This window comes from Rhipicephalus sanguineus, chromosome 10 (assembly GCF_013339695.2).
Source record: "Rhipicephalus sanguineus isolate Rsan-2018 chromosome 10, BIME_Rsan_1.4, whole genome shotgun sequence".
NCBI classification, from domain to species: domain Eukaryota; kingdom Metazoa; phylum Arthropoda; class Arachnida; order Ixodida; family Ixodidae; genus Rhipicephalus; species Rhipicephalus sanguineus.
The window spans coordinates 43,471,033-43,498,338 of NC_051185.1; the positions used below are offsets into that span (position 1 = coordinate 43,471,033).

A 27,306-nucleotide genomic window follows, 5' to 3' on the forward strand; every position below is an offset into this window, starting at 1 on the left:
CATCACCCTGGAAGCCTTCATTGAAAAGTGTTGTCAATGCGGTGCCCATGTGCACGCGGTTTTGTGTGCTCACGTGTCCAGCTATGTTTACACGAAAACCGCTCTGGGTCCCGCCTCACTCGGCACTCTCTAAAACCGAAACTGCGGCTGGGCGCTTTAAAACCGTCTCCAAATAATTCACCGTCGCGTGCTCGAGCAAACGAGCTTTCCAGCCGTGATAATTGCGTCGTTAGCTACCTGTTGCCACAGAAAAAAACAAGATTCTAAATTTTTCTGTCAGTGCTCCTATAACGCGAGCGTAACCAACTGGACTCGATACCATTTTTTGCAACCAAGATTCTAGGATCATGGACATGTGCGTGGAGGGCACAGAAGGCAACGAAAGCGCACCCGAAATACCTAAAGTGAACAGATCTGTATGGAAAGGCAGTTTCTTGGCGATGGTGTATAATGGTGGGACATATAAACTAGACACATGGGCGCCAGCCCATGTGTCTAGCCCATGTTCCTATTTATTTGTCCTCGTCCACACCAGCGCTAAGAAACTACCTTTCCATTATGCACCAACAAGCTCACGTCGCTACGCTCGTAGACCTGTACGATCGCCGCTAGCCTTCATGTGCTTTCCCAAGTGTGCGCGTGATTCTACCCCCCTCTCTCTTTTCGCCCCTTCATCCCTTTCTCCAGTGCAGGGTAGCAGACCGGACGTGCGTCTGGTTGACCTCCCTGTCTCTTCCTTGCGTCTCTCTCGCTAAATCTGAGTGCGCGTGTGTTCTTGTATTTCGCCCCTATCTAAAGGTGCCTGCCGTGGGCGAGAATTGAGCTCGTATCTCAAGCTTAGCAGCGCGACACCTTATTTGCTAATCTATCACGACGGATTTTAGCCTGTACGTCTGTCATGGTATGAGTGGTATTGTAACTGCGAGTGTGCCGGTGTCCTCCACTCTTAGAAAAAAAAAGGTCGGCATATTCACTAAGTAAATATTGCCTGCTTACTTGTTCCAAAAAAGAGTATATCCTTTTAGTAAGTGAAGGCAGTAAAACGCAGGTTAGTGAAATTCGTTTGCTGGTTAGTGAGTGAATAGCACTAGCTCGAATGGTTAGACCGTTAATAAGTTGTTACTAACCACACTAGCAACTTAATAACCGTACTATCTCTAGCGAACTACAATGAGCCAACTGGAGGTTTACGCATTTTTTGTTTATATGTGCGTGTGAATTGCCATATCTAGTTGGTACTACTACAAAAGCATATATAAGATAAAAAAATGAAACAGCACTGTCCTCGTACACTAATTAATGACCGCTAATTACTTCAAATAATTACCATGACAAGTACACATCACACCAACGTACGTAGAGGCATTAGCGGATCACAAACGAGAACACACACACACAAACGCAGACACAGAATATCAAGACTGTCACGTACCCGACATCTCCATGTTCGATGTCTACTCCAACAGCAGCTTGACGGCTATTTATGCTCCTACTTTTTGTAGCGTTAGCTACACTTGCCTAGCCGGAGCCGATTTCGCGTGGGTCATCATGAGCCGTGCTCTCACGCGCTCTCCGCCACCGCCGCGCGCGGCTTGCCGCTGCTGGTGGCGGAGAGCGGGAGGAGTGGCGTCGTAGCCGGGCAGACAGACTGGCGCCGGCGCCCACGACTCGCCGCTGCTGCTTACGCATTCGAGAGGGGTGACGTCGTAGCCATGGCGCGCGCAGCTATTCGCCTTCGCTGTGCAGTCGCCGTCTGACAATGCGCTGGTGCCGCTTGATAGCGCCTCTGACTGGCGTTTGCAGGTGGGTAACGCCATGGAGAAGGAGAGCGCAAATGCTGCTCAACGGCGCAGAAGAGCCGAGAAGCTTATGTCATCGGATCCCGAAGTAGTTGCCTGGCAATTAGCGGTTCAGCGTACGAAGAATGAACAGAGGAAGGCTAAACGTGCTGCGGAGACACTGGAGGAAAGGGAGAAACGTCTAGAAAAGCGGCATCGCCAGGATGCTGAGCGACGTTCCCGACCACCTCTGCAGCAGCAACAACAAGACGCCGTCCATGGCGTCAAGGCTCGCCGATCGACTGCCTATACTGTGGAACTTAGCGAAAGCGCCAGTGCGACTCGGACCTTCGAGACGGACTTCGTAAACAATCCGTTTGGATACGTGTGCGACGTGTGTGAAAGACTGTGGCACATGAAAGACTCGACGCCGCTAAGCAGTGCCATGCGTGAAACGTTGAGTTTAGTGGCGGCGCCTGAGTGGGGTGAAACCGTGGCGCGCGTTTGTACAACGTGCAAGAACTTTCTCGTTAAGCAGAACATTCCGCTCTTTAGCGTTACCAATGGGTATCGTTACCCGGCCATGCCGCCAGGTCTACCGGTTCTGAACGATGTGACCGAATGTGTGTCATTGGAGCAACAGTAAGGATGACAATCAGGCTAATCGTAGACAATCTGGAAAGCTAAGAATAATCAGCTGAAGCTCTGCTAACGCTACGTATATCCTGGCATAGCCGAGCTAAGCCATTGCAAATTTTTTTATAGCACAACGTGTACCGTTCAGCAGTCGTAGAGTTTAGAAGTATAATAGCTGTTTTCTACCCTATTATATGAATATACATTTGCCATCAAGTAGCACGAAACCTTTATTCCAACGTAATCAAGAACATTGAAGTTTTTCTAAATTTTGGATCGGATGTCACAATTACGGCATAATATACTTCGGCCTCTACGAAGCACCTGACAACTAAGTGGCTTAGTAGTTACCAGTTACCTAGCTGAAACACTAGGAAAGTCTCTGGTTAGTAATGGCAAAATTTACAAGCTTTACGAGCTGGCTGATTAGTGAAGTCATGCCGCGAAGGTAGTAAAGTATACTCGAAACTAGTAAATATATCCGTTTACTAACTGTTTACTAACTTTTCCTTTAAGAATGTCGAGTTCAATTCAGTTATTTCGATGAGTGTACGAAAATTTAATTGAGAAGGCTAACCTAACGACAACCCTATCGTGACTCTCCAGGAGTAGCAAATAACGAGGGACGAGAGCAAACGTGAATGAAAGCGCACTCACCGCAAGCGAAGTCGCCGCTGTCCAGTGACGTCAGTGGTCTGCCGCGAAGAGAGTCCGGCTGGGAGCACTGACCACTGGCCTGCGTAATGGTCTGCTTCTCTCGAAGCATCTGTGTGAACCAGACGAGGCCGCAGTCGCATAACAGCGGGTTGCCATCCAAACGCCTGCAGGTAGTAAGTGCAGTTTCTCACGCTTTTTTAACGGGGTTCAACAAAGAAAACGTTACGAATGGTCCCGTTTATCCGCGCTAGTGTAACGTTACGAAAATTGCCGAACGAAAAAAAAGAAAACAAAAAACAGCTCACCCAGAACGAGGCCTTATCGAGTATCGCTGCATAAAAAAGCAACGAATATTAATGCATCTGAACTTTCCGTAATTTTACAGTTGACAAACGTCTACTGTCCGGCTGAAATTATCTGCAGCCCAGCGCACACGTAATGTTTTTTCGCCGTTTAAGCATGTATGAACACTGTAACTGCGCTGAAGCCTTGTTACAATGCTGTGTACTTATAAAACAACAGTTTACATCAGTGTTCATACGGATAACCGTGAGGCGACGTCACAAGAACACGCAAGCGTATTAACAGTGAAATGTACCAACAAACTCTAGTGTCAACTATCAGCTGTTTGCATTAGTTTTTTTTTCTTTTTGAGACAGGGGGGTGGCGTGGAGGAGGTAAGCCAGTGGGCACGCGTCATGTAAAGAAGAGTCTGAAACTCGTATAAAGTTGGGCGTCAGCTTGTGTACACAGAATCATGGAGTGACAAAGCTTTGTGGGAAACAATTAAGCCTTGCCAGCTTCGTGTCATTGGGAGAATGAAATACCCAAGCTTAGTAAGACTTAACGAAAGCTTCAACGCTTGTCATCAACAAACCCGGAATGCAGCGCGCAGACATGTCTGGCATCAAAAGGAAGAGAACGGGATTATGCCTGTTTATGGGAGCTGAAAGCTTTATTGCGCGGAAGCGGGTTTACGTACGCCTATGACAAACACGTCCATAAAAACCGGAAGCGAGGGACTTGGACAGGTTATGGACACTCGCGGAAGAGGTAACACCGACTCGATAACTGCATTAGCGTAAAGGTTAAAGAAAAAAAAAACGAAGCTGTCAAGTCAGTGTTATTGCTGTAGGAGCAGTGTTGCTTGCCTCTGACGAGGTTTAGTATTTTCCGCACGTGCGGGTCGTGAATATAAAACCGGCTTCCGTGTAATAAAACATGCACTCTAGAGTAAGTGCCGTCCTCTTAGTTCTGCTTAAGCGTTGTTTCATTCAAGGATTCGCGAATACCGGCTTACTTATGTAATAGTATGGAGAGCTGGGCGAGTTGGTTTGAGGACTTTGTTGGAAACATTTCGGCGCGCACACAAAAGACGAAAACGAAAGGCGAGAAGACAAACGGTCATCCTACAGTATACTTATGTATACTGTAGGATGACTACATATGCCCATGATCAGCCGAATCCACCCCCAGTTGCTATCATCTCATACCTGCATATGCCTATGATCAGCCGAATCGACCACCAGTTGCTATCATCTCCATACCTGAAAGTTTCCTCATTTTATCCCACTACTAATATTTTTTATTCTTTATTCAAGGGTTATCCCGCATTGACTGAAGGCGTTATATCAGGGGGTTTACAAGGGGAAACAAAACAAATGTTCACTCGTACAACACACTTGCTCTTCGCACAGCCGATTAAACTGCACAATAGTTTTGACAAAAAGAGAACTTGCGAACAAGGTCATCCTGGTGCGGTACTCACGTATATTGAGAGGATGGTCATTACGCCTAGAAACGTAATGTGCTTGTTAAGATAGCTTTGGCTTCTAATTATACTCTTGTTATTATACATGAGAAATAAGAACTTCAGTCTGCAACTTTTTCTGTTGAGAAGGTAGCAGTTCCCAATTCAATTTATGTTTCATTTCGGTACAACTTTCACTCCGACCATACCATCCCAGGACGAACTTAGGAGCTAGGTTTTTTTTTTCAGTTTGTTAATTTAGTTTTCATTTTTTTTTTTTGCTTGAGAGAATTACCTACCGTCCTCAAGTGCGCTTCACTTCTCTTGGCCATTATTAGATCTTTCGCTATATTCGACCGCTGGCTATCTGTCCTATGCATTGCAAGCCCTGCTGAAATTAATTTGATCCGCTTAACGTCAGCGAAATTGTCGGCTACCCCCGTTTGCTCTATAATGCAGAACAAAGTCTTGCTCCGTAGTATTTTCTATTCCATTGCTCGTCGCGCAGTTCTCATAACTTCTCATCATTCTTCTAAATGAAATAAAAGATACTGATTGGCTAGTTGGAACTCTATGTATTTAGGTTTAGAACGAGTATGTCTTCTTTGGTGCCCTTGTGTTTCGTTGCTCTTAACTGACAGGTTATGAATTAACCTCGTTTCCGCAGTTTATGGCTGTACATTGGTTAGTTAGAATTATTTAATGCTGGAGTTCAACAATGTTCCCACTTAAGCAACAGCTAATCGCTGATTGCCAAGTCCGCAAATCGGGAAACAGGAGACCACACAAGAAGAGACACATAAAAATATCAAGCGATTGATTACCAAACTGGCATGCGGTCTGAGCTAGATTTTTCTGTTTCTACCTTCTTGTGTGGTGTCTTTTTTCGCGATGCGCACATTTAGCAGTCAGTGATTAGAATAAACCAACTAACCCTTCAAGACATGCTACATAAGCAACAGCTATTTGCAACAAGCTGAGACACCCATTTGCGTGGGAACGTAGTTGCAGAGAAACATCCAGTTAATTCGGCGAGTTGGTGCCCGTTTATGATATTTTTTTTTTTTGAAGAACGCTGATCAGGAGAGAGACGGGATTTGATTTCTCTTCTGTCCTTGAGCTGTCTCGTGCTCTGAAAGAATTACCGCAGTAGGGTAGAAAGCTGGGCGAGTTGGAAAGGCCGCCTACTTGTTGATCAGTGCGAAGCAACGCAAAATACACTCGAACTACTGCGCCTCTCCTGCTCTGTGTCTTGCGTTGTTTCGCGATGATCGAAAATTGACGCTCCCTATATAGCTTCACCAAACATTAAGGCGAACGGGCGAAAGCGTATGCTGGACACTCATGAAATTGCTTTGGCGTTCTCAGTCGATTGTGACGTGACCTTATCATAACGTGTCGTCATCACTTGGTCACTTCACTTTTGGCGCCATTCGCGTTCACGACGCCGCCGGAGGCCGGATTATTCGACTCACGAGACGTATAAAGCTGTCGCCTTAATAAGGATGAAGGAATTTTCGAATACTGTTGATATCGTTTTTTTATTATATGTTTCTTAGGAGATGCTAGCGCTTTTATATACCGTCGGCTACTCATTTTCATAGATAACAGGATACGTGAAAATCACAGCAATGAAATAACGTTACACAAAAGAGCGCCTAGGGAGAGTTCATGTAAGCCCATTCACGTAGCGATATGAAAAAAAAATCAGTGCAGTGACTTAACACTATAGCTCATATAAAATGCAATTGCACGAACACAGTATATGAGTTGCATTGTAGAGTTATTGACAAGCACACCGCGAAAAATCCCACAGTAGCTCTTACAAGCGTCTCAGCTGCCTGAGGTTCTGCAGGGCTCCCTTCTGGACTGTGCGTATGTGGTTGTCGTTGAGGTGCCTGCAAAAAAGCGCGCCACCGTTGAGGACATAGTACAGACAGGCTGATAGACTATACGCTGGTGAAGTAGTAACTGAACGCTGCCGCGGATGCCGCACGAACGCGTAACAAGAGCTCACAGCCTCTCCAAAGACAGCAGAATCCGAAACGGCGCCTCCGCAATCTCCTCGAGCTCGTTCTCTTGCAGAGACCTGCGGAAGAGTCATTCACGGATGACATTCGTGAGCGCATATAGTTCGAGATCAGCGTTATCTTTGTGCTCGTTGCCAGCTGTAGAAAGAAAGCCTTGCCTGAATGGACCCACAAGCCGTACAAGTATCATCGTGCTTAACCCTCTGAGGTACACAAGAAAACTAGAGACTTTCCACCGGCTTCACAAACGGCGCTTCTGGTGAAATTTGTAAGGCAGTGATGCCGACCAAAATGTAATATTCTGCTAAAGCTAGCTTAGACGAGTCAAATGTGCAAGTTATACGTCCCTGGACGAGGCAGTTCTTCAGATACACCTGATTTAGTTATAGCTAGTCATGGGGACATGTGTGCCCAGTGTACCTCAAAGGGAAATGGTAGTCACAAAGCTACAGTTGTTTCGAACTTAGGGTATGAAATTGAGCTTGTTGGTACGGATCGATAATGATACTTTAGCACATGGAAATGACACAGGGAAATTCGAAGGTTTTGGGTTCGAATCCCACCGACGGAAAGGGTGATTTTTCATGCACTCTAATTTCTTTCAATTTAAGTGAGAATCATAATACTACAGTGAAGAAATCACAAATAATGTCGCCTATACTTTCCTTGGATTAATTGTCTGTCGGTTTCATTAGTTGTGTATAATACAGAAAAAACGAGCCCCTCTGACAAGTCCCCTACTTTCGTACAGGGAAAATAGACAAGGAAGGACGTCCTGTCTTGTATGATTTTCTCTGTGTCATTTCCATGTGCTGAAGTTTCATTATATAACCAGTTGTATTGCATAGCGCAAACTCCCGCTAAGACACATTAGGGTAAGCCACAGTTTTGTGCATCGAGAACAATATGTGCACTTCATAGAGAGTTGCGTTCTTTGGGGCGTCCTTTTGTTCTAGAACAATAATCGTAATCTGTCTCACGTGCCTTTCTTTGCGTTAACGATGCGCGCGCGCTAGTTTCAGGTAATAGCGAGCCCGTGTTTTCTGATGGGGCAGGGGTGGAGTGGGGTGGAAATATCGTCAAGATTGTGGGATGGCGGGGAAGTGGGGTGGGGTTGGAGCGGGTACCTTGCGTAATATGTCATTTCCTTGCTTAAGCTTGTGGAATCCGACAACAAATGAAGTGTTTAATAATAATTACATAAAGGATTATGTTTATTTGTTCAGCGTTGTACCGAATGGTCTTGAGAGAGCTTGACAGGGTCAAGAAGCCGTTCTGCAAAGTGGTGCACGAAGAATTCGGCCTCAAGCTGCCTCCCGAATTCCGATTACAACGTCAACCGAACCCTCTAAGGTATATCTCGGTGAAATGGCAGTTGAATAGTGAAAGGGAAGGGGGGTGGGTGGAGTTAAGTCGCCCTCATGAGGCGGGGCGATTATAACCCCCAACTCAATGAGCAAAATTTCGGTGAATTAAGAGCTTTTTTTTGACCGTGAACAAGCTTTCCACAGTGCTGGCTTGCAAAGTTTGCACAGACAAGCATGCACAGAGAAGCACCTCGCATCACGCAAACGCACAGGCTAAAGTTGGGAATCGCTTCAGCTTTCTAAACGAGGTTTAATGTAAATTAACAGGAGTGCGCTGTTAAATGCGAAGCATTTCTTAGCGAACCTCAGGCACTTTGGCCGTTTCTATCTACGTATCTATCTATCTATCTATCTAGCCGCCTACGTCTGGGCGCTCTCCAAGTCGTCTCCATAACTTGTAGTATACCAAAATTGGCATAGCAGGGGATAAGTGCATGACGAACACGATCCACTGGTCATGACATGAATAACGCAAAATATCTGTCGCGTACGTCATGAAACCCTTTCTCTCAGTCACGTTTGGCACATACCCGCATACCAGAGTTTATGTTCTGCGGGTATGTGCCACAGGTGATACAGTGTCTCAACCAACACAGTAACCGCGGACACAAACATCGACACGCCAGGAAAGTGATAATAATAATTTTAGGGGGTTTATGTCCCAAAACTACGATTTGATTATGAGAGACGTCGTAGCGAAGGGCTCCGGAAATTTTGACCATCTGGTATTCTATAACGTGTACCGAGATCGCACAGTACACGGGCATCTAGCGTTTTGCCTTCATCGAAATTCGACCGCCGTGGCCGGGATCGAACTCGCGACCTTTGTGTCAGCAGCCGAGCACCGTAACCATTACACCACCGCGGCGGACGCAAGAAAAGTGAGGAAGCTGAAGACAGAACGGCCCTGGAAGACGCTCAACTTCCATCCACTCGTCCACGTGGTCCGCAACGTGGACCACGTGGATTACGCAAAAACTGGGATCAATGCTTCCTACAATAAACCTACCAAGAGAACCAGGCCTCTCATCATTATCGACGACTTCAACATTGATTTATCAAGACCCAACAACGCCTGGTCCTTATACTGCGTGAAAGACGGCTTGGATGTGGACAGAGCATCAAAAGACCTCGCTGCCTCGTCCAGGACAGGAAGCATCATAGATCAGTTCATCGCAAGAGGCATCTAGGATTGCCACCAGCTGTACTATACCTCGCACTTCACTGCACTTACACCCCTCGTAGCCGCGATCATGAACGGATCCGAATAACAAGTCCGGTCCAGCTGCTGGGGCTCACTGATCACGGTGATGATGACCTTGTTTAAGAACTGTCAAGAACCCCTTCCACACATACACGGGTTCGTGCGTGCGTACGTGTGTTCGTTCTGCGTGCGCACGCCGGCGTTCTCCGTCATAACGGACAAGTATAAGCATAACTGCAACTGTCACTGTAACGTGCGCGCAGTGCGCCTGCATGTGCCACTCGGCTGTGTATATATCTACGGAAACTCTCGTGAATGAAGTTTACTTGCGAGTAACGCCTGTCCTGTGCATCTGTGTTCCTTCTTTGTCTTGTTCGGATTCGGACTATTTGTATTGAAGGATACAAGCACTGCATATCAGCTTACCGCGTCTGGTGTAGGTAACAGCCATGTTGCTGTTGGCATCGTTACGGAGCTGTAAACAACTGATTATATAATGCATATGCAACTCTTCAACACATGAGTGTGCGTATACCACTACCACATTTCTCTAGCGTCATTCCGCAACGTTTCGCTCAATATGATAAATTACGCCACAGTCACCATCTCGCACATGCTTCGCATAATATCGATTCCCACGGTACGTGGGATCTGCCGAATTTTTCTGTTATGTCCCTTTTTGAGCTCACCCGAGCTTGTTGGCAGGATAAAAAGTGTACGGTACGAACACATACACATTGAACCGTAGCCTACGTGATCTGCGCATTGCGTTTGGTGCCAGAGTGATTTGGCCAATAAGTAAGTGGTAGTCAGGACTAGTGGTAAGGTCGAGATAATTTGGAAATGTTAGAAGATCACAGCAGCTTTGTGGCCTCCACGTTAACTTTCACCGCTTTGTTGGTCTGCAGTGCTTCTTCAGGGACAGCGGCAAACAGCTTTCCCATTGTATGGTACATAATACTCCGAACCGTTCACCTTTTATTCTAAACGCATCATTTATAGTGTCTTCCTATTGTTATTACCCTATTTTTATTGCGCCGTCACTGTGCCTCAATGTTCGCAGCGTCTTATGTTAGAATAGACTTTTGTCTAAACGCTAAGAACATACGTAGAAGACAAAAATGCTTTTATTGGACAACCATTGGGCGGATTACATTTAAGTATATTCCATTCCAAAGAGAAAGTTTATATCTACCAACTTTAGCAATCAGAATATTGATTTAGCGATGAGATGGCTTTACATATGAACTTCGCAAGTTACAAACCTTAAAAGATCGGCAAGTTTAACAAAATTTCTTGCATGAAGTTTATATATACGTTCCTTGGCACTACATTAACCTTTTACAGCATATGTCTCAATGTTTAATGCAGGCGAATATGATTTATTCGTTTTAACAAGTGTTATGTTGCCGCATTGCGCACGAGGACGTTCCAAACAACTCTGCACCACTCATTTGTAACGCTTTAAACGTATACATTAAGTGCAAATTATAGAATCCTCCTGCCCTTTCTTTATTACTGAACTATAAAGTTGTAAACCTGACTTTCGAGTTTTTTTTTTATATTTGACAGTTTTCCCTACTTAACGAAAAATGAACATCGATGACATGAACTAGAGATAACCTTTGTTTAATTAATACATTCTAGCCTCATTTTCACTGCAATAAAAATCATTATACTTATTACAGTTCCTACCGGGAGAAAAATTAGTTCTTCTTTTGCATGTGTTTATAAAATAACTCCCAAGTAAAGACTTTCTTCTGCTAGGGCAAACAATTTCTATTAGAGGAAAATGAGAGAGCTGGTGACTACGATTTCACACAGGACACTTCTATTCTCATTACTAAACATTTTAACTGCTGCCTTAAAGGGACACTAAAGAGCAAAACGGTTTTTCTCGCATTAGTAAAGTAGTCTTCCACGATACCAAAAAAATTACGGCATATTCACGGGGTGAATGATGATGAATGGGCGAAGCTCCGGAGGGATTCATCGGTAAACCGTGAATCTTCCGTGACGGCTTTATGGTCTGTGAAATGAAGGGAGAGCGGTTCCTGTATGGGTTGCAGTGAACAATTTTGCAAATACTAGGTCTATGCATGTTCCTCGGATCGTGGTAGGTTTCATATGGTCCAGGAAGTCGCGCTTGAAACGCGCGTCGGCACCTTCGTGTTCTTTCTTGGCGCGTTTTGCAGAAGCCTCTCGAACTCTCGCTTCGGGGTTCGCCTGTTGATACGCGCGCTTTCTCTCCGCTTCCCGTTGTCTGGCGTTCGGCAGGTCCTGTTCACGCCGCAGCCGTGCCGCTGCGACCTCTCTTTCACGTACGGCAGGATCTTGGCGGCGGCGTCGCGCAGCTTCACGGAGCGCTTCTGCCTCGCGTGCTCGCACATCGGGATTCTGTCTGCGAGCGCGTGCTGCTGTCGCCTTGCGCGCTCGCCGCTCCGCAGCCTTATCCATCCGGCGACTCCGAGCGCGCGCCAACAGCGAACGGATTTTATTACAACGCTCCCCCTAGCGTACGTCGCCGCACTAAATCGAACGATTGCCTTCCACCAATGACACGCGCCATATGTGACATCATTCCTATTTTATAACATCTCGCATCTTTCATCAACTACAAGTACCGCCGTCTAGTTTATAACATCTTGCATCTTTTCATCATCAGCTACAAGTACCGCCATCTAGTGAACACTCCAAGAACTAACATCTTGCGTCTTTTCATCATCAACTACAAGTACCGCCATCTAGTGAACACTCCAAGAACTAAACGAGAGGTGGCTACATACAGGGGGGACGCACAGCCCACGCCTTAAGGTGCTTCGCCCCTAAAACACCACGCTTTCTGCGCGAAGACGCTTAATAAGCGAGAAAACACGCAAAAAGAAAATACAGGTGGCGACGCCACCTTGGAATTCCCACCCCATTTGCCATGACGTCACATATCTTTTACGGCGCCTGCTTGGGCCTACGTAGTTCCTAATCGGTTAAATCGAAGTACATTGTCCTCTGAGGGGGCCAGAGAGTTGACATAACGAGTTTGTGGTAATTTCGTTGAGCCAGTGGCGCCAAAATACGTTAAATGCTCTTTGAAGTCTTTTACGTCACGAATTACAAAGTACGGCGCGAAATTTAAAAATGAAACTTTGAACTTGGTTTTCCCTTCTAATAATAAATCTATGGGGGTGAAATAAACTAGACAAGAGTTCTCCGAGCACACTTTATCAATCTAAACCAATTCATTGTTTCTCTTTAGTGTCCCTTTAAGGCCTATACGCGAACACGTCGATGCGCACGCGTGGTTTACATAGGCGTCGTTTCGTCTATTAACCCCCGTATTTAGAAACGCTCCTTGAGTTGAACTTGAGTTGCCACCGCCTTCAACGCGTTTCGAACGCGCTTGCCTTTAGGCGGTGCCAAGGCAGCACAAACGCGTTTCAAACGCGCTGCCTTGAGCTGGTGGCAAGTCAAGTTCAAGTCAAGGAGCGTTTCTGAAAACGGGAGTAAGCGTTCGTTTTTAGAATCGTGGAAAGCTACCCGGCCCTCTTTGCACCTTAGCAGCTCTAGTGTTGCGCTGCTCCGCTCGAGGACTTGGGTTCGACTAGCGGCCACGGCGACTGCGTTTCAATAGAGGCTAAATATGGGAGAACATCCGTGTACTTAGACTTATGTTCCTGTTAATCAACCGCAGCTGGTAAAAATTATTCCAGAGTCTAATACTGTGGCATAACTCGTGATCATATCGTGGTTATGGCATGTATAGTCTTGCAATTTGATTTCGATTTCTGAATTTAAAATTAAGTCTATGTGTCCTTGAAATAATGAGTAGAAGCTATTTCTGATATAAATTCTACAGCATTCGTGACAGAAGAAGGAACAAAACGTTTTCAACGTCCAAGAAAAATGTAGGCAACTTACAATTGTTCCAGCTGGTGAAGTCCTGAAAATGCGTCATCTTCGATGCGCCTGATTCTGTTCTTGGAGAGGAACCTGAAGCAAAGGTAACGTAGTTGATAGAAAATGTTAGAATATCGCAAGAAATAACGGGAGATATGTGCAAGAGATAAAGAACCACACCGATAGTAAAGACTGCTACAGAGAAAAATGTTGAAAGCAAAGAACAATGCATCGCTGTTGTCTTAGCGTGCCGTTTGTATAGAAGCTTGCACCTGCTCCGCAAATAAATAAATAAATAAATAAATAAATAAATAAATAAATAAATAAATAAATAAATAAATAGGCGGCCTTCATTTTCTATTAAGTGTCTTTAATGGCACTAGCCCATCGCATTTGGCAAAATTTTGGTTCACTTGGGTAGACTTTAGGTTAACATTTTGTCTTCGATGCATACCTTCAGTGTAGACATACAGAATTCACTATAGGACCGCCTTGTTCATCGTCGCCCACTTCAATGAGTCAAACGGTGAGTGAAAGAAGAAGAAAGGGAGGAAGGAAGAAATGAAAAGGCCGAAGGCAGGAACGTTGACCAGACACCTGTGCGGTTGGCTACTCTACACAGGGGGAATGGGAAGGTGGAGTGGAGAGATGAGAGAGAGAGAGAGAAAGGAGGAGGGAAGGAATGAAGGATATGATCAATAAATGCGCTGACGCGTATGTGGCGGTGACACTGTACAATAGTCACATGCGTTCACAAAGGCCCGCAGTCCTTAAAAAGCAAAAAAAATGCTTTAACTGCCTTGTGAGCCGACGTTAGTGATGGGGACGGTGCTTCAGCAGCATCTGCACGGAGAGCGGTCGATCGTCCAATCGTCGCAACGCATCGGAAAGTGTTCGTCTTTCAGAGGCAAATCGAGGGGAGCGGCAGAGCAAATGATATATGTGTCTTCTTCAGTGCCGCAGACCTCGCATGCCATACTGTCGGTCACTCCAATTAATGTTGTGTGTGCCTTCGTGAAGGCAACCCCCAACCAAAGCCGACAAAGAAGCGAAACTTCACGCCACGAAGTCCGGATGGTGGTCGCAGTTCCAGCATGGGGTTTATTTGGTGGATCTCGTATGTCTCATGGTTGGCGTATTCCACTCGGCCGGACAGAGAGTATTCTTTAGTGGGTATATGCCAACATGATGAAAAGTACCCACAAAAATGCATTCTGCTCTTTCACTGAACTCATTGAATTGATTTTCAGCAACGGGGATCAGCTTTGGGCCGTACGGAGAGCCCACCATGCAGCGGTCAGGCTTAGCCTGCCCGTCCCAACGTGTGAGGAGTCCAATGCGCCCTAGTCGCTTCTCTCGGGACTATTAATAAAGTTTGACCAACCATCCAACGATCTGTTCTGGCAGTCAATTGGCCTTTATCGATACTAATGTTCTGCTCCCATATTATACCTATCCTGTTGAACTCTTACCTTGAATTATTACCTCCTTTTTGTACGAGTTTTTACTTTTTATCGGGGTTTCGTAACTTTCGAGCCAACGCTCAACTAGCGGCAGGTCGGGCGCCAATTCTGGTGTGCTCCGTGAGAAACTTAATGTCGCTACAGGTGCTAGCGCCATAAGAACATTTAGATAAAAAACAAAAAGATAAAAAAAAGAGAAAAGAAGGAATGGTGTTTCAGATGGGTTATTTACGTTTGGATAGCTAAGTGGGATGTGAATGTAGATCTTAGAATACACAAACACGAAGCTCGTGTTACAAGAAGGAGGGGACTTCTGTAGTCCATTACGTTGCGTAAACGCTTCTTCTGCGTACTGTCCAGAGCAATCCAATTGATGCTTAGGAACAGAAAGGTATAAAAAGAGTAAAATAAATAAAAACCTGAGGACGACTCTAAGGTATACGAGTCATGCGGGGTTGCTTTTTCGCCGCGAAATTTATACCACGCGAACATCTCTTTGCTTCTTAAAAATATTTTAGTTTAGTCACATGAACGCCGCAAAGAAGTGAACGCACAGTTGGAGTGGTCACGTGATATTCACGTTTTTTTATTGTTTGTTCAGTGAAGCCAACGCCGCAAAGATGAAGTCAGCGCGCAGCTCGCGTGCATCGAGCCATGCCTGAGAAGTCACGTGACTTTTTGAATTATGAAAGATGAGAAGCCACATAAATGTATTTCTCACCGCAGCAGGTAGAGGAATTAACTTTATTGTTACGAAATGGCAGCAGTACGAAAGAAAGCTCACGGGAAGCGCCGACTGCATTGCGATGCGCGTACTCCAAGCTATAAAGGTCACACAACTGACACATAGAGGCCGCCACAACACCGACTGGAGGGTCGAAGTCGTTGCTGTTGTTACGGTTGTTGACTTCTGACGACGGCTTATACTGAATACATAGGATTGGCCCAGTAGAGGGTGGATTCTTCCTTTAATTTTTAGAGGATACCACAACTAGATGCTATTGTTAAATAATATACTGAATTAAAGTGCCATTTCTCAGAAAAATGTACACTACTTTCTTTTTGTGCTGTCTCCTGTTCACTTTCTTCCTGTTGCCGAAGCAGTATGCAGGCTTCTATATGACCCTACAGTGGCAGCTGTCAGTCGGCTACACTGGCGTAGCCGGGGCGGGAGGATGCGGGGAGGGGGGGGTTAACCCGCCCTCGAAATTTTGCAGTTATGCATGTGCATATATACACGCGCACATACTAGCGCAAGGAAGACAAAGTACGGTAACCCCCCCCCCCCCCCCCCCCGGAAAAAGATTTTACGCCACTGGCCGGCTACATCGCTTTTTCCTCTTTGTTCTTCTTGTATGTGTTTATATGTATATGTTTGCCTGTAAAATATTACTAATAAGGGAAATACTACTGAATTAATAAAAACGAAGCAATTTTTTCGTAGCTATCCAAAAACACCCCATAGTAGGGGTGAGCGAATAGTGCGATTTAAAACCGAACCAAATACGAATGCGAACCGAATACTATTGAAATAGTTTGCGAGTGGCAAGGCCGCAATTTTCAAGACAGGCCTAGAACTATGCAACTTTTTATTTCAAACAATTATTGATAACCTTTAACAAAGTAATATTACCGTCACATTTAATTGACAAAAGATGCTGCAATGATCCCCCGCTCTTCCAGCTTGTTGCAGTTTGCAACAAACAACTTTTCCTTCTGTGCTGATTATTCGAAAAGTACTCGAAAAATATTCGGTAATTCGAAGATGCACTATTCGATTGATTATTCAGGTCGCGGGATCGAATCCCGGCCACGGCGGCTGCATTTTTGATGCAGAGCGAATACGCTCGAGGCCCGCGTACTTATATTTAGGAAGAACCGCAGGTGGTCGAAATTTCCGGAGCCCTCCACTACAGTGTCTCTCATAATCATATCGTGGTTTTGGGACGTTAAACCCCAGACATTATTATTATATTATCGATTCATTATTCGAAATTATCGAATATTCGCACGCGCCTACCAAATAGAGCTACACTAGGCCTCTGTGATCTCTGGCTGTATTAAGGTGTCACCGATATCTTTGTTTTTCTAATAGCTTCCAAGACTGGAACACATTAACGGATCTCAAAAGCCATAGGAGATGCTATCGAGCTTTTCGCCGACGCTAAGAGGCTGCCGGAGAAACAGCGGCGCAAAAATAGAGTGCCGCAGGAATGGAGTGCCACTTTATCGTCCAATTCTCGTTTTCAATTTTTTTAAGCTAGTAAGTTGTGCTTTGACAGTTGCTGCGGCTTCTTCCAGCACGAATTAAAACTACGTCGCACCTTTCAACGGCGGTGAGTGAGAAAAAAAAGCACTACTGGACTTCGGCCATCCGCTCGGTGTTGTGGCGGCCTCTATGGTTAAATTTCGTGGCCTCTATAGCGTGGAGTACAGACAGCGTGTTGCAGATGGCGCTTTCAGTAAGACTTCCTTTTGTTTCATACTGCTTGGATTGGAACCCAGGGCACCGCCACTGTCATCGGTATGAGGAAAAGAAATCTTACTGGAAGCGCCATCTGCAACACGCTCTGTGTACTCCACGCCCTAAAGGCCACGAAATTGAACCATAGAGGCCGCCACAACACCGCACGGATGGCCGAATCTAGTCAACCCCCCCCCCCCCCCCACCCCCCGTCCAGCCTGGCTCCCCCATTCCAACTCCTATTTAGAATCAATACAGTTTGTTCCTCCACCTCCTGCTGCTGAGAGCAACGGCATCAATAAAACCAGAGTTGCCAGTTCCGCTTACAATAACCGGATTTAAGATTCTTTTTTCGCCGAGTACCTTGTAGAATTTCGCAGTCGCTGGGCGCATTTGTTGGCTTATTTACATTTTCTCAGCAAATATAATTATTTTATTGACCATCACGCTCACCAATAGGGCTTTTGTCGATGACTTTTAGTAGTTGGGTGTTAAAAGTCCGACATACGTTCGGGAAATCAGTAAGCGAAGTTAATCATGCACTGGAAAACGTCTATTCAACCGAATGGAGACCGCCTTGAAGAAAATGCTAAAGTTGAATGTGGTCTTTCCTTCATAGTTAGGCCCATTTTCGCTGTACAAAATAATTATAGTGATTTTTTTTCAACTCCGCTTCGTATTTGACTGTCATTTTTATTACAATTAAAAATATTTTCAAGAATGGGAGAACTCAATAAATTCCCGCTTCTCTTGGGCTTCTTCGCGAAAGTCGCGCCGATTTTTTGGGGGGCTTCTTTTGTGACGATTATTTGCTTGTTAGCTCCGTAGCATCTGGCAAATCTGATAAAGACTGAGCTTTTGACACAAGTTTGACCGTACGTAACAGCGGTTCTAATTAATTAGTTAGGATTAACCCGTGAAAACACAAAACGAATTATGAGAAGTTACCTAATTGTAGACGCCTCATACGCGTGTTCGCACGCTATAGTCAGGTTTAACAATCGAAAGGTGAAAGCCGCGAACCGCTAAACGTATGTTTGTTTAGAAACGATGCCCCTTTAGAATAAGATTGATTAGCAAAAAATGAAGCGATTTAGGGGCCTTAGTGTTCTACCATGGGATGGCCGTAAGTTGTTTCTAATTGATATTATGTGATTCTACGGAAGGTGGTATTATGGTTCATTTTGCGCTTCGAAAATAATGAGAAACAGCTTGAAGTATTCTATGTACTCCACTATGAGAGGCTAGAGCTGTATGTGCAGCTGTCCTTAGAATTACACGAAACCTTCGAAGGAGTCATTTAATAATAAGTGTTGGGGTTTGACGTCCCAAAACCACGAGTTTGATTAATTCAAAGGAGTGATTTCTGCTTGACAATCGAATTTTCGGTGTTTAGCTGTTTGGTGCATCCTTAAAGTGACCGCCAAAAAATCCCTGGATAACGGGAAAAAACCGTAGGTTGTATTTTGATGTCGATAATTCAGCTAATTAAGCTTCAAACGTCAACGTATATACTTTCGCTTTGTCGCATTACTTATGGACCTTGTTAGGGGTAAAAAAACATCGTTTTTGTACGTTTTCTGAAAAGTAAATTAACAAATTTACAGACGGCGCCAGTTGCTGCAGAGACTAACAGACTTGTCTGGTTGACTTAAGGCGTAGATGAGAGCGCCCAAGTCGAGTGGAAGATGCAACTTATGTTTTTTTCTTTTTTTGTTTCTTTTGCCTGTGCTTGGAGCTTGTGAGGTGGCGGTCGACTTTCGATTTTTCCCCTCTGCAGTCAGCGTTGCATGATAGTAGACATACGTGACTTTTTCGTTGGCTGACAGCCATCCTCTTTGAATCAGCTTCCCATTTTGCCAGATATTTTAGTCATTGCTTTCACTCCATTTTTACTCGGCTCACCTCTTCTGCTCCAGCTAGAACTTGTCGTTTGACATGAATCAACTTTGCACACTGAAGGCGCGCGGAGAGTGTGGACTGGCACGGTTTCCCGTGCGCTACACTGATAAATTGTACTTTGTTTCACAAAGCAGAGATCACTTACGGCGCCTAAGATTACAAGTGCTTCTTTTCTAAGCACGCAAAAAAGTCAAAGTTTTGTACTTTATCACAGCGCGCAGCAGGCGATAATGTGGCGTGACAACTTCTGTCGCCCTCTCTCGGCGCTGCAGGACACCAACGCTCTTTTAACAACGCAGATGTTTAAGCTCGCCGACAGTCCGTTAGTCGCGAACAAAAATAATCATCATCATTAACCGGCAGGCGCTGTCTTCGTCGTCTTCTGCTTCGCCACACGACACCGCACGAAGGAAAAAAAAAAGGGAGGAGGAAATATAGAGACGCTGCAAGTTGCCCTTCAATCTATCTTTATCGGAAAAGGAAATGGTATTTTTGTCGTGTCACCCGCTTGTTTGATTTGCTGGGTCGATTGCCTTGCGTGCCTTTCCACCTCCCTCCCCCCTTTATTCTTCCTTCGCGTGGTGTCATATATATATATATATATATATATATATATATATATATATATATATATATATATATATATGCGATCACGTGCAATACACACTGAGTTGTTATACTTAGCGCTGTGTCCCGTCTTGATCTGTCGCCGACCGTGTGCTCTTCGATGATACGACTTTTAATGTTGCACCAACACGCCCAAGCTTCTACACTGAATGATGACCCAGAGAAGCCGTCTTACCGGGGACCGTTGAGCTCGTTTAAGTAACAACATTTCTTGAATAAGCTTTGCGCATATGCATTAACTTCAGCATCATTTACAAACTCCACACCGGCCACGTTTGCCGTTTAGTTAAACAGGCTAACGCGGCGGTACTTATTACCGATAACTTTAAAAAAATCATGGTTGATTCCTCCGTCATAAGAATCGGTATAACACGAAAGTAAAAGGTGTCCTTACAGAAGTAGTAGAATGTTTACTGTACATTGATATAAGATAGCTTGTACAATGTATTTGGCAGCTATAGCACTGTTTCACGTGGATGTACCCTCGTTGACGCTTAATGGTACATCTTTATCCCGACGATTAACGTCCATGATCAATGAGTAAGCAAACCCTTGTGCAGGGGCGTAGCCAAGGGGGGGGGGGGCTCACCCCCCCCCCCCCGAAAATTTTCACTTTTGCATATGTATATATGCAAGCACACATACAAATGCACGCACGAAGATACATAAAGTATGGTTGAACCCCCCCCCCCCCACACACACACACAACACAAAAAAAATTTCTGGCTACGCCCCTGCGCTTGTGGTAGCTGTACATAGCAGTTAACGGTGATAGCGTGTGACAAAGGCGGTGTGACAGCCAGATGAGCGTCGCTGATTGGACGAACAACTTGGGCTGAGGTCGCCATCACGCGGCATGGTAAAGAGTTGTTCAACACCACGGCCGGACCAGAGGGAAACGCAACGCACGTCATGTCACTGTTGTAGCCAGGCCGCGATTTCTCGGCCCGAGCGTAAGCGGGGAACGCGTTGTTACCGCCACACAAGACAGGCGCGCGTCGCAGAACTATTTTAACACGAAAGTGTTTTATGCCGGGGTTCACCAAGACTTAATTCACGTATTTCCGTCCCGGGAATGACGTAGAGAAAATGCACACGATCAGATGGCAAAGACAAGAAAGTTCCAGCAACGGGACTCACACCCACGACTTCTCGCTCCGCGACATCAGATGCCGGGCATGCTATCCACTGCGCCACGGTCACATGCTCTGGAAGCTTTACAAACGAGCCTTTTATATCTCACACTTTCCTCTCGCAGTGCTTTAAAGAGAGTCATACACGTGTGTAGGGTAGCAAACCGGATGCTACAATTCTGGTTAACCTCCCTGCCTTTCTCTCGTTTTATTATCTCTCTCTCTCTCTCTCATACACGTGGCAAGTCAGGACTACCCGAAAGGAGTCACACATAAGTGTAGATAGCTGGGCCAGTTGGAATGGATCCTTGAAAGTAAGCAGCGCGAAAAGCAAGACGACGCACACAGGGATGAATGACAAGAACATCTTGTGATTCCTCCCTGTGTGCGTCGTCTTGCTTTCCGCGCTGCTTACTTCCTGGAGTCACATATACTCTTCTTTTCTTAGAGTGTAGTTACAAGTAACTTTATCATACAGTCGATGCACAAACAAAGCAGGGAAGTAGAGTTTTCGTAACAAGTAACCCCATCCTACGTGCAGTCGACGGAACTATAGCAAAATTACTATGCATTCGGCCCAACATCTAACCATACCATGGAGTCGGCGCAGAAATAATGTAGCGCGGTGCAGTTGCCGCAGCAAGTAACCATGCTGCACAGTCAGCGTAACAATTAACTGTATTATGCAGTCGGCACAGTAAGCAGCCACTTCATACAGTAGTCGCATATTGAGAACAGGACAGCATAGCTGCCCCAGTAGTAATTGTACAGTCGGTGCAACAACTATAACATACAGCCCATTGAAGCCAGGGGTGGTGTTGGGCTATGGGGTCCTAACGCGCACAGAATTTTATAATTTCGCACGAGCACATACAATAACACGCACGAACATACATAAAGGGTTGTCATACCCCCCCCCCCCCCCCCCCCCCCCCCCCCCCGAAAAAAAAACTTCTGTCGACGCCCCCTGATACAGCCACCGCGACAGGTAACCATACCATACAGCCGGCGCAGAAAGAAACGTGCTTCACAGTAGATGCTGCAGTAAGCTACCCTACTGCACAGTGGGCGGAAAAAATGGTAGACCGCTACAATCACCAGAACAAGTAACCGTAACGTACGAACAAGTGGTGGCTTGTTTTAGTTGCAGTGTTGCCATGTTTTGATTATATTATGAGATTCGAAATAGCGCTTACGCGCTATCCTACAATTCTCCCTCGCGGAGTTTCTGGATCGAACTTTGTGAATTTGTCGCACTGTGTGAAGCGGGTGGCATCCCTTTTACCGCCGTGGCTTACCCAATTATTTTCAAACCACCTTGGGTCTGCTTACCCTTATGGGGCACCAAGCCACTGCATAGAGCACCAATCCTTCAAACCTACCGTGGTTGCCAAGCGGTTATAGTACTTGTCTACTGACCAGTAGGTAACGGAGTATCCCGACCGCAGCGGCCGCGTTGCGACAGAGGCAACAGGCTATGCCCGTGAGCTTAAATTTAGGTGCACATTCAAGAACCCTAGTTGGTCGAAATTTTCAGAGCCCTGCATCGTGCCTCAATCATATCGTGGTTTTGGGACGTAAAACCCCAACATTTATTATTATCACTCCTTCAAGGAATACATTTTGGAACCCAGTGCAGCATCCGGGACAGCGTCTGGTCGCAGTAGCGCTGTGTGCACGCAACGTCTCAAACGAGCGAGTTCCAGTACTGTGTACGTTGCGCCTGTAAAGGCGCTGAGCATGTAAGAACGCCGGGTCTCGCATAGTACGCATGTGCAGAAGCTTTGCGCACTCTCTATATGCTTTAACGTGGCTTTCTGATGTTACGGACGCTACGGACACAGCACTAAAACTCGTGAATGGAAAGTTTTAGTTTAATTTTTTTGTAGACAATTTTATTTCTCATGGGAATTTCGTCCCATTTCAGCCAACGCTTCACATCCGGTTGGCTGGGGACGAATTCCCGTATGCTTTTAAAGAAGACAGTCTTTCTTGGGGAACTTAAACGCAGAAATTTTGGTTTGTCTGTCTGTCTGTCTTTCCGTTTGTTTGTCTGTCACCTGATTCAGCCACCCGGCCAAAGTTGAACCACTTGCCCAAGGGCCAGCGATCTGGAACTGGTGTGTAGGTTCATACCAAGGAGGTTAAAAAAAATTTTTTTGTTGAACCTCCTTGGTTCATACTTGTGTACATTGTCGATCAAAAAGCAAAAATTACGCATATCTGAGGCGCAATATCACTACGTAAGTATTAGGTGGTGTGTTCCTTCACCAGAAAATACGTAGATACGTAATTCTTAAGACCCTAGTTTCTTAAGCTACGGTCCCTAGAATATACTGGCTAGTCTGCCGTCTCCGCGCCGTCCCCATGCAAGGCCGCGTCCGCGCAACGGATGCTTGCGCAGGGGGCGCTGCGGTCCATCGGAGCGCCTGCACGGTGCATGTCGCGCAGGAGGAATCGGTGGAGTATCGCGCCTTGCCTTTTATTTTGCGCTCGCGCATGAACTCCACGTTTTCGTTCTGTTCGTGTGGGCAGAGACTGGAACATCTTGAACCGACCAAACATTGCATTCAACGTCGTCTCTTGTCTGGATCATTGCCGTGATCACTCTAAGATCAGTGGTGGATCCAGACGCTCATTTAAGAGCGCGCAGTTACTCGAAGCAAAACCAAAGGGCCAAAAATTGGCTTTTATTATTTTTCTTAATGAGTTACTGTTATCACAAGACTGCCATCATTATATATATGCTGTTAAATTGTCCTTACGACGGTACCAAACATTTCTAAGATCAGTTTTTAATAAGCAGACAGTTCTGAGAGTAAGAACGTTACTTTAGATATATTTAGTGTGCTAAGTCTCGTAATTATAAAGGTTGGTTCTCGATGTGTTACGGAGACAATAAACGCAATGCAGTTCTGAGAATGGGTGAGTATATTAATTACAGACATTGTAATGTTGGATAGATAGATAGATAGTTAACTTTATTGAAGATTTTTTTTAACGATAAGCTAAGTTCATCGCTCAAAGTTTTATTAGATCTATTTACTGTCCTACAATATATATATATATATATATATATATATATATATATATATATATATATATATATATATATATATATATATATATATATATATATATAATATATATATATATATATATATATATATATATATATATATATATAGACAGAACTTTATTTTTGTCCAAGCTTGCTGCGGTCCAGGGAGGTACAGTGCCTAGAATATACTGTATATTCTAGGCACTATAATATAGCTCTACAATGACGCCACAAATAAGTTACGCCTCCAACAGGCTGAGACATTTACAGCAGAAGCTTGGCACATCAGAACCATGTGTATCAGCCGAAGAACAGACATATGGTATCTTTTCCACGAGTACCTTGCCACAAGGTTCGAAATTATAAAATGAAAGGGGTGTTGGCTTTCATAATGTGCGTTGTATTTGGTTTTTGGCTCCTCCACTGAAAATATATAGGTTCGTTCTTTAATGAAACCCATGTCAAGGAACCAATAAAGATTAAAAATTTTAATGCTCTCAATTCTGATAAGCAGGACGGATGCATTGAGGGATGGTGGTCATCACTGGGAAACTTGTGTGACGCCAGACTTCGTGCTCTTCTGCAACTTTAACTAGCGCTAAGGTATTCCTTACCTATCTGTACTCAATGTCACGTTCTGTAATAAAAGCAAACACCGCAGGCCTTCGACGTGAAAAGGTAAGCAAACGCGAGAGCGCGGTTGTAAACGGCTCCGCCAGCCCGCCCGTAAGCGAGAGTCGCGGGCGGGGCGTCTGCTCAAGGAACTCCGATTGCGCGCAGCGCCACCGCCGCAGGCATCCCCGAGAGGACGCGGCGGAGAGCGGAGACGGCAGACTAGCCAGTATAATCTAGGGACCGTACTTAAGCTGCGCTGAAAATGCCACCCACGCTATGACGGCGACTAACGCCCTCTGCCACGGAGGAAGGAAACCCTCTGCACAAGCTCATGTTTCCTGACGTACGTCAGATGGCGCCCATATCTCACGCAGCGCTCGTCTATCGTCTTTGGGCGGCATTTGCAGCGTTACAGTGTACTAGCAGCGTAGCGCGCAGATACGCGGCCAATTTTTTGAAAACCATAATGTCGCTAGGTACTAGCGCCATAATAGCGGGACGCTAACACACTTGACCTTTTTGATGCGACCGCGCACATGACATCGTGCCGGCTGACTTGTAGTTTGGTGGGCTTCGTGGGACTTGCAAAACTGAAGAAATAATGCCGTTGGTTTCGGATACGGAAAACGAGGCAAAGCAATTTCGTCCCGGTGAAATAAAAGCAATATGTAACGTGTATATTAAAGGTGTATTGATGTTCACCACACCCTGAGATGCAGCATAATTAAATCAAGAAAATTTCAAGATTTCGGGGTCGCCATCGGTGCATGTTAGCGGGTAAAGAAACAAGTAAACAGTAAGTTCGTCAGCTTCTTGACTGTCTATGTAAAAATTGGTAGTCTGGTCGTTTGCTATTGTGCCAGGGACGGCTTATGGCTCTGCCATAGTAAAGTGCACAGTACTCTGAATTGCCGATCTTCCTTTATAAACACAGATTTGAATTACCTGCACCAAAAGTATGAAGTTGGGCATGTTGGTAATGCATAACTGATCACGTAGCGCAAAATTTGACACTGGACAAGAGAAGGACGAAGACGAGCGCTTACTTCCAACAAGGTTATTACCTGCACCATACGCGTAAGATAGCTTGTACACTGTCAATTTTTATGAAAGGGAACACGCGAGCGCGTGGCCCGCGAGCTCCGACGGCTGCTTGCAGCGCCTTCAGGCGTGCGCGAGTAGCAACCACGGTATCTTTCCGCGTCATCTTGTGGCGAATAAAACAACCAGTCACGGGTAATATGCAACCAGCTGCAATATTGCAACCCCCTCCCCCTTCAAGGCGATTACACAAGAGGCCGGACCAGCGGCGTGTCGTCTGCTGCTCGTAAACTGCGTTTGGCACGCGGGCGCAATCGAAACGCAGAAGCTCTGTCGCTTGGCTTTCGCGCGTTACACTTCGGCCGATTTTGATTTAAGCGACAGCGGTCCAGTCAGGTAAATTTTCGTTGCTGGTTTCCGGTTTTCAAATCTCGCATCGAATGCTGTCGAAAACATTTTTCTGAGTAGAATCCCACTTAGCCGAGAACGTGTCACCTGTCGTTACAAAATGTACTGGCAAGTGTGCGCTCGATGCTTTAAAGTCATGCATAGTGACTTCCGCCGGGTTTGTGTTGAGAGCGCGAAATGGCGCTGCATAGCAAACAGAAGGAGAAAAGGCTTTGTCATGGTTGTAAAGATCTCAATCGATCATTATCACTAACATAAATGACGTGAGCATGAAACATGAAAAAAAAAGTTATATGAGTTTATTGAAACTGGAAAAACGTCGTCTTGCTTTTGACCCCCACATAAAAAAGTAAAAACACATTATGACAATTGTTAATACCTCGTGGCGTCATCATTTGCGGCCATAACAGCTGCCATTCTAGCTGGTAGGGATTAAGGAGCGGCCGTTAGGGACGTGTCCCTTGTCAGCTTCTCCCACTCCTCCTTAATGACAACCCAGAGGTCGCCCGCCGAGAGTCCATGCAGGGACTGGCCCGCCAGCGCACTTTTCAAAAGTCCCCAGACGTTCTCGACGATGTTAAGATCTGGAGACTGGGGAAGCCAAACCCGGCGGAAGTCACTATGCATGACTTTAAAGCATCGAACGCAGACTTGCCAATACATTTTGTAACGACAGGTGACACGTTCTCCGCTAAGTGGGATTCTACTCAGAAAAATGTTTTCGACAGCATTCGATGCGAGATTTGAAAACCGGAAACCAGCAACAAAAATTTACCTGACTGAACCGCTGTCGCTTAAATCTAAATCGGCCGAAGTGTAACGCGCGAAAGCCAAGCGACAGAGCTTCCGCGTTTCGATTGCGCCCGCGTGCCAAACGCAGTTTACGAGCAGCAGACGACACGCTGCTGGCATGGCCTCTTGCGTAATCGGCTTGAAGGGGGAGGGGGTTGCAATCTTGCAGCTGGTTGCATATTACCTAGGACTGGTTGTTTTATTCGCCACTAGATGACGCGAAAAGATACCGTGGTTGCTCTCGCGTACGCCTGAAGGCGCTGCAAGCAGCCGCCGGAGCTCGCGGGCCACGCGCGTGTTCCCTTTCATAAAAATTGACAGTGTACATATATGCCTACATGTTCACCAAGTCATGTATTTTGTGTGAAAATAAGTTTGTGAAAAATGTGTGTACGTTAGTCCCTAGCAGCATGTGTTAGGGACATCCTGTGGAATTGGACATTTCTGTAAAAATGTATCATGTGTATAGTGCTTAGTCATTTCA

The 27,306-nt window shown here is 45.5% G+C and overlaps 1 protein-coding gene across 6 annotated transcripts in view; it reads right to left on the reverse strand.

The window, feature by feature from the left end:
- The window catches only part of LOC119371776 (peroxidasin homolog), an 88,978-nt gene that overhangs the window by 40,236 nt on the left and 21,436 nt on the right, over positions 1 to 27,306 (reverse strand). For 3 of the 6 annotated variants that reach the window (XM_049419907.1, XM_049419906.1, XM_037642236.2), the window contains exons 4-7: positions 13,338 to 13,409; positions 6,839 to 6,910; positions 6,648 to 6,719; positions 3,072 to 3,235 (exon numbers count right to left, since the gene is read on the reverse strand). In XM_049419907.1, coding sequence (XP_049275864.1) covers positions 3,072 to 3,235; positions 6,648 to 6,719; positions 6,839 to 6,910; positions 13,338 to 13,409 — 380 coding nt within the window. The remainder of the gene's footprint in view (positions 1 to 3,071; positions 3,236 to 6,647; positions 6,720 to 6,838; positions 6,911 to 13,337; positions 13,410 to 27,306) is intronic. The other 3 variants (XM_049419908.1, XM_049419909.1, XM_037642237.2) reach the window with 1 other exon arrangement.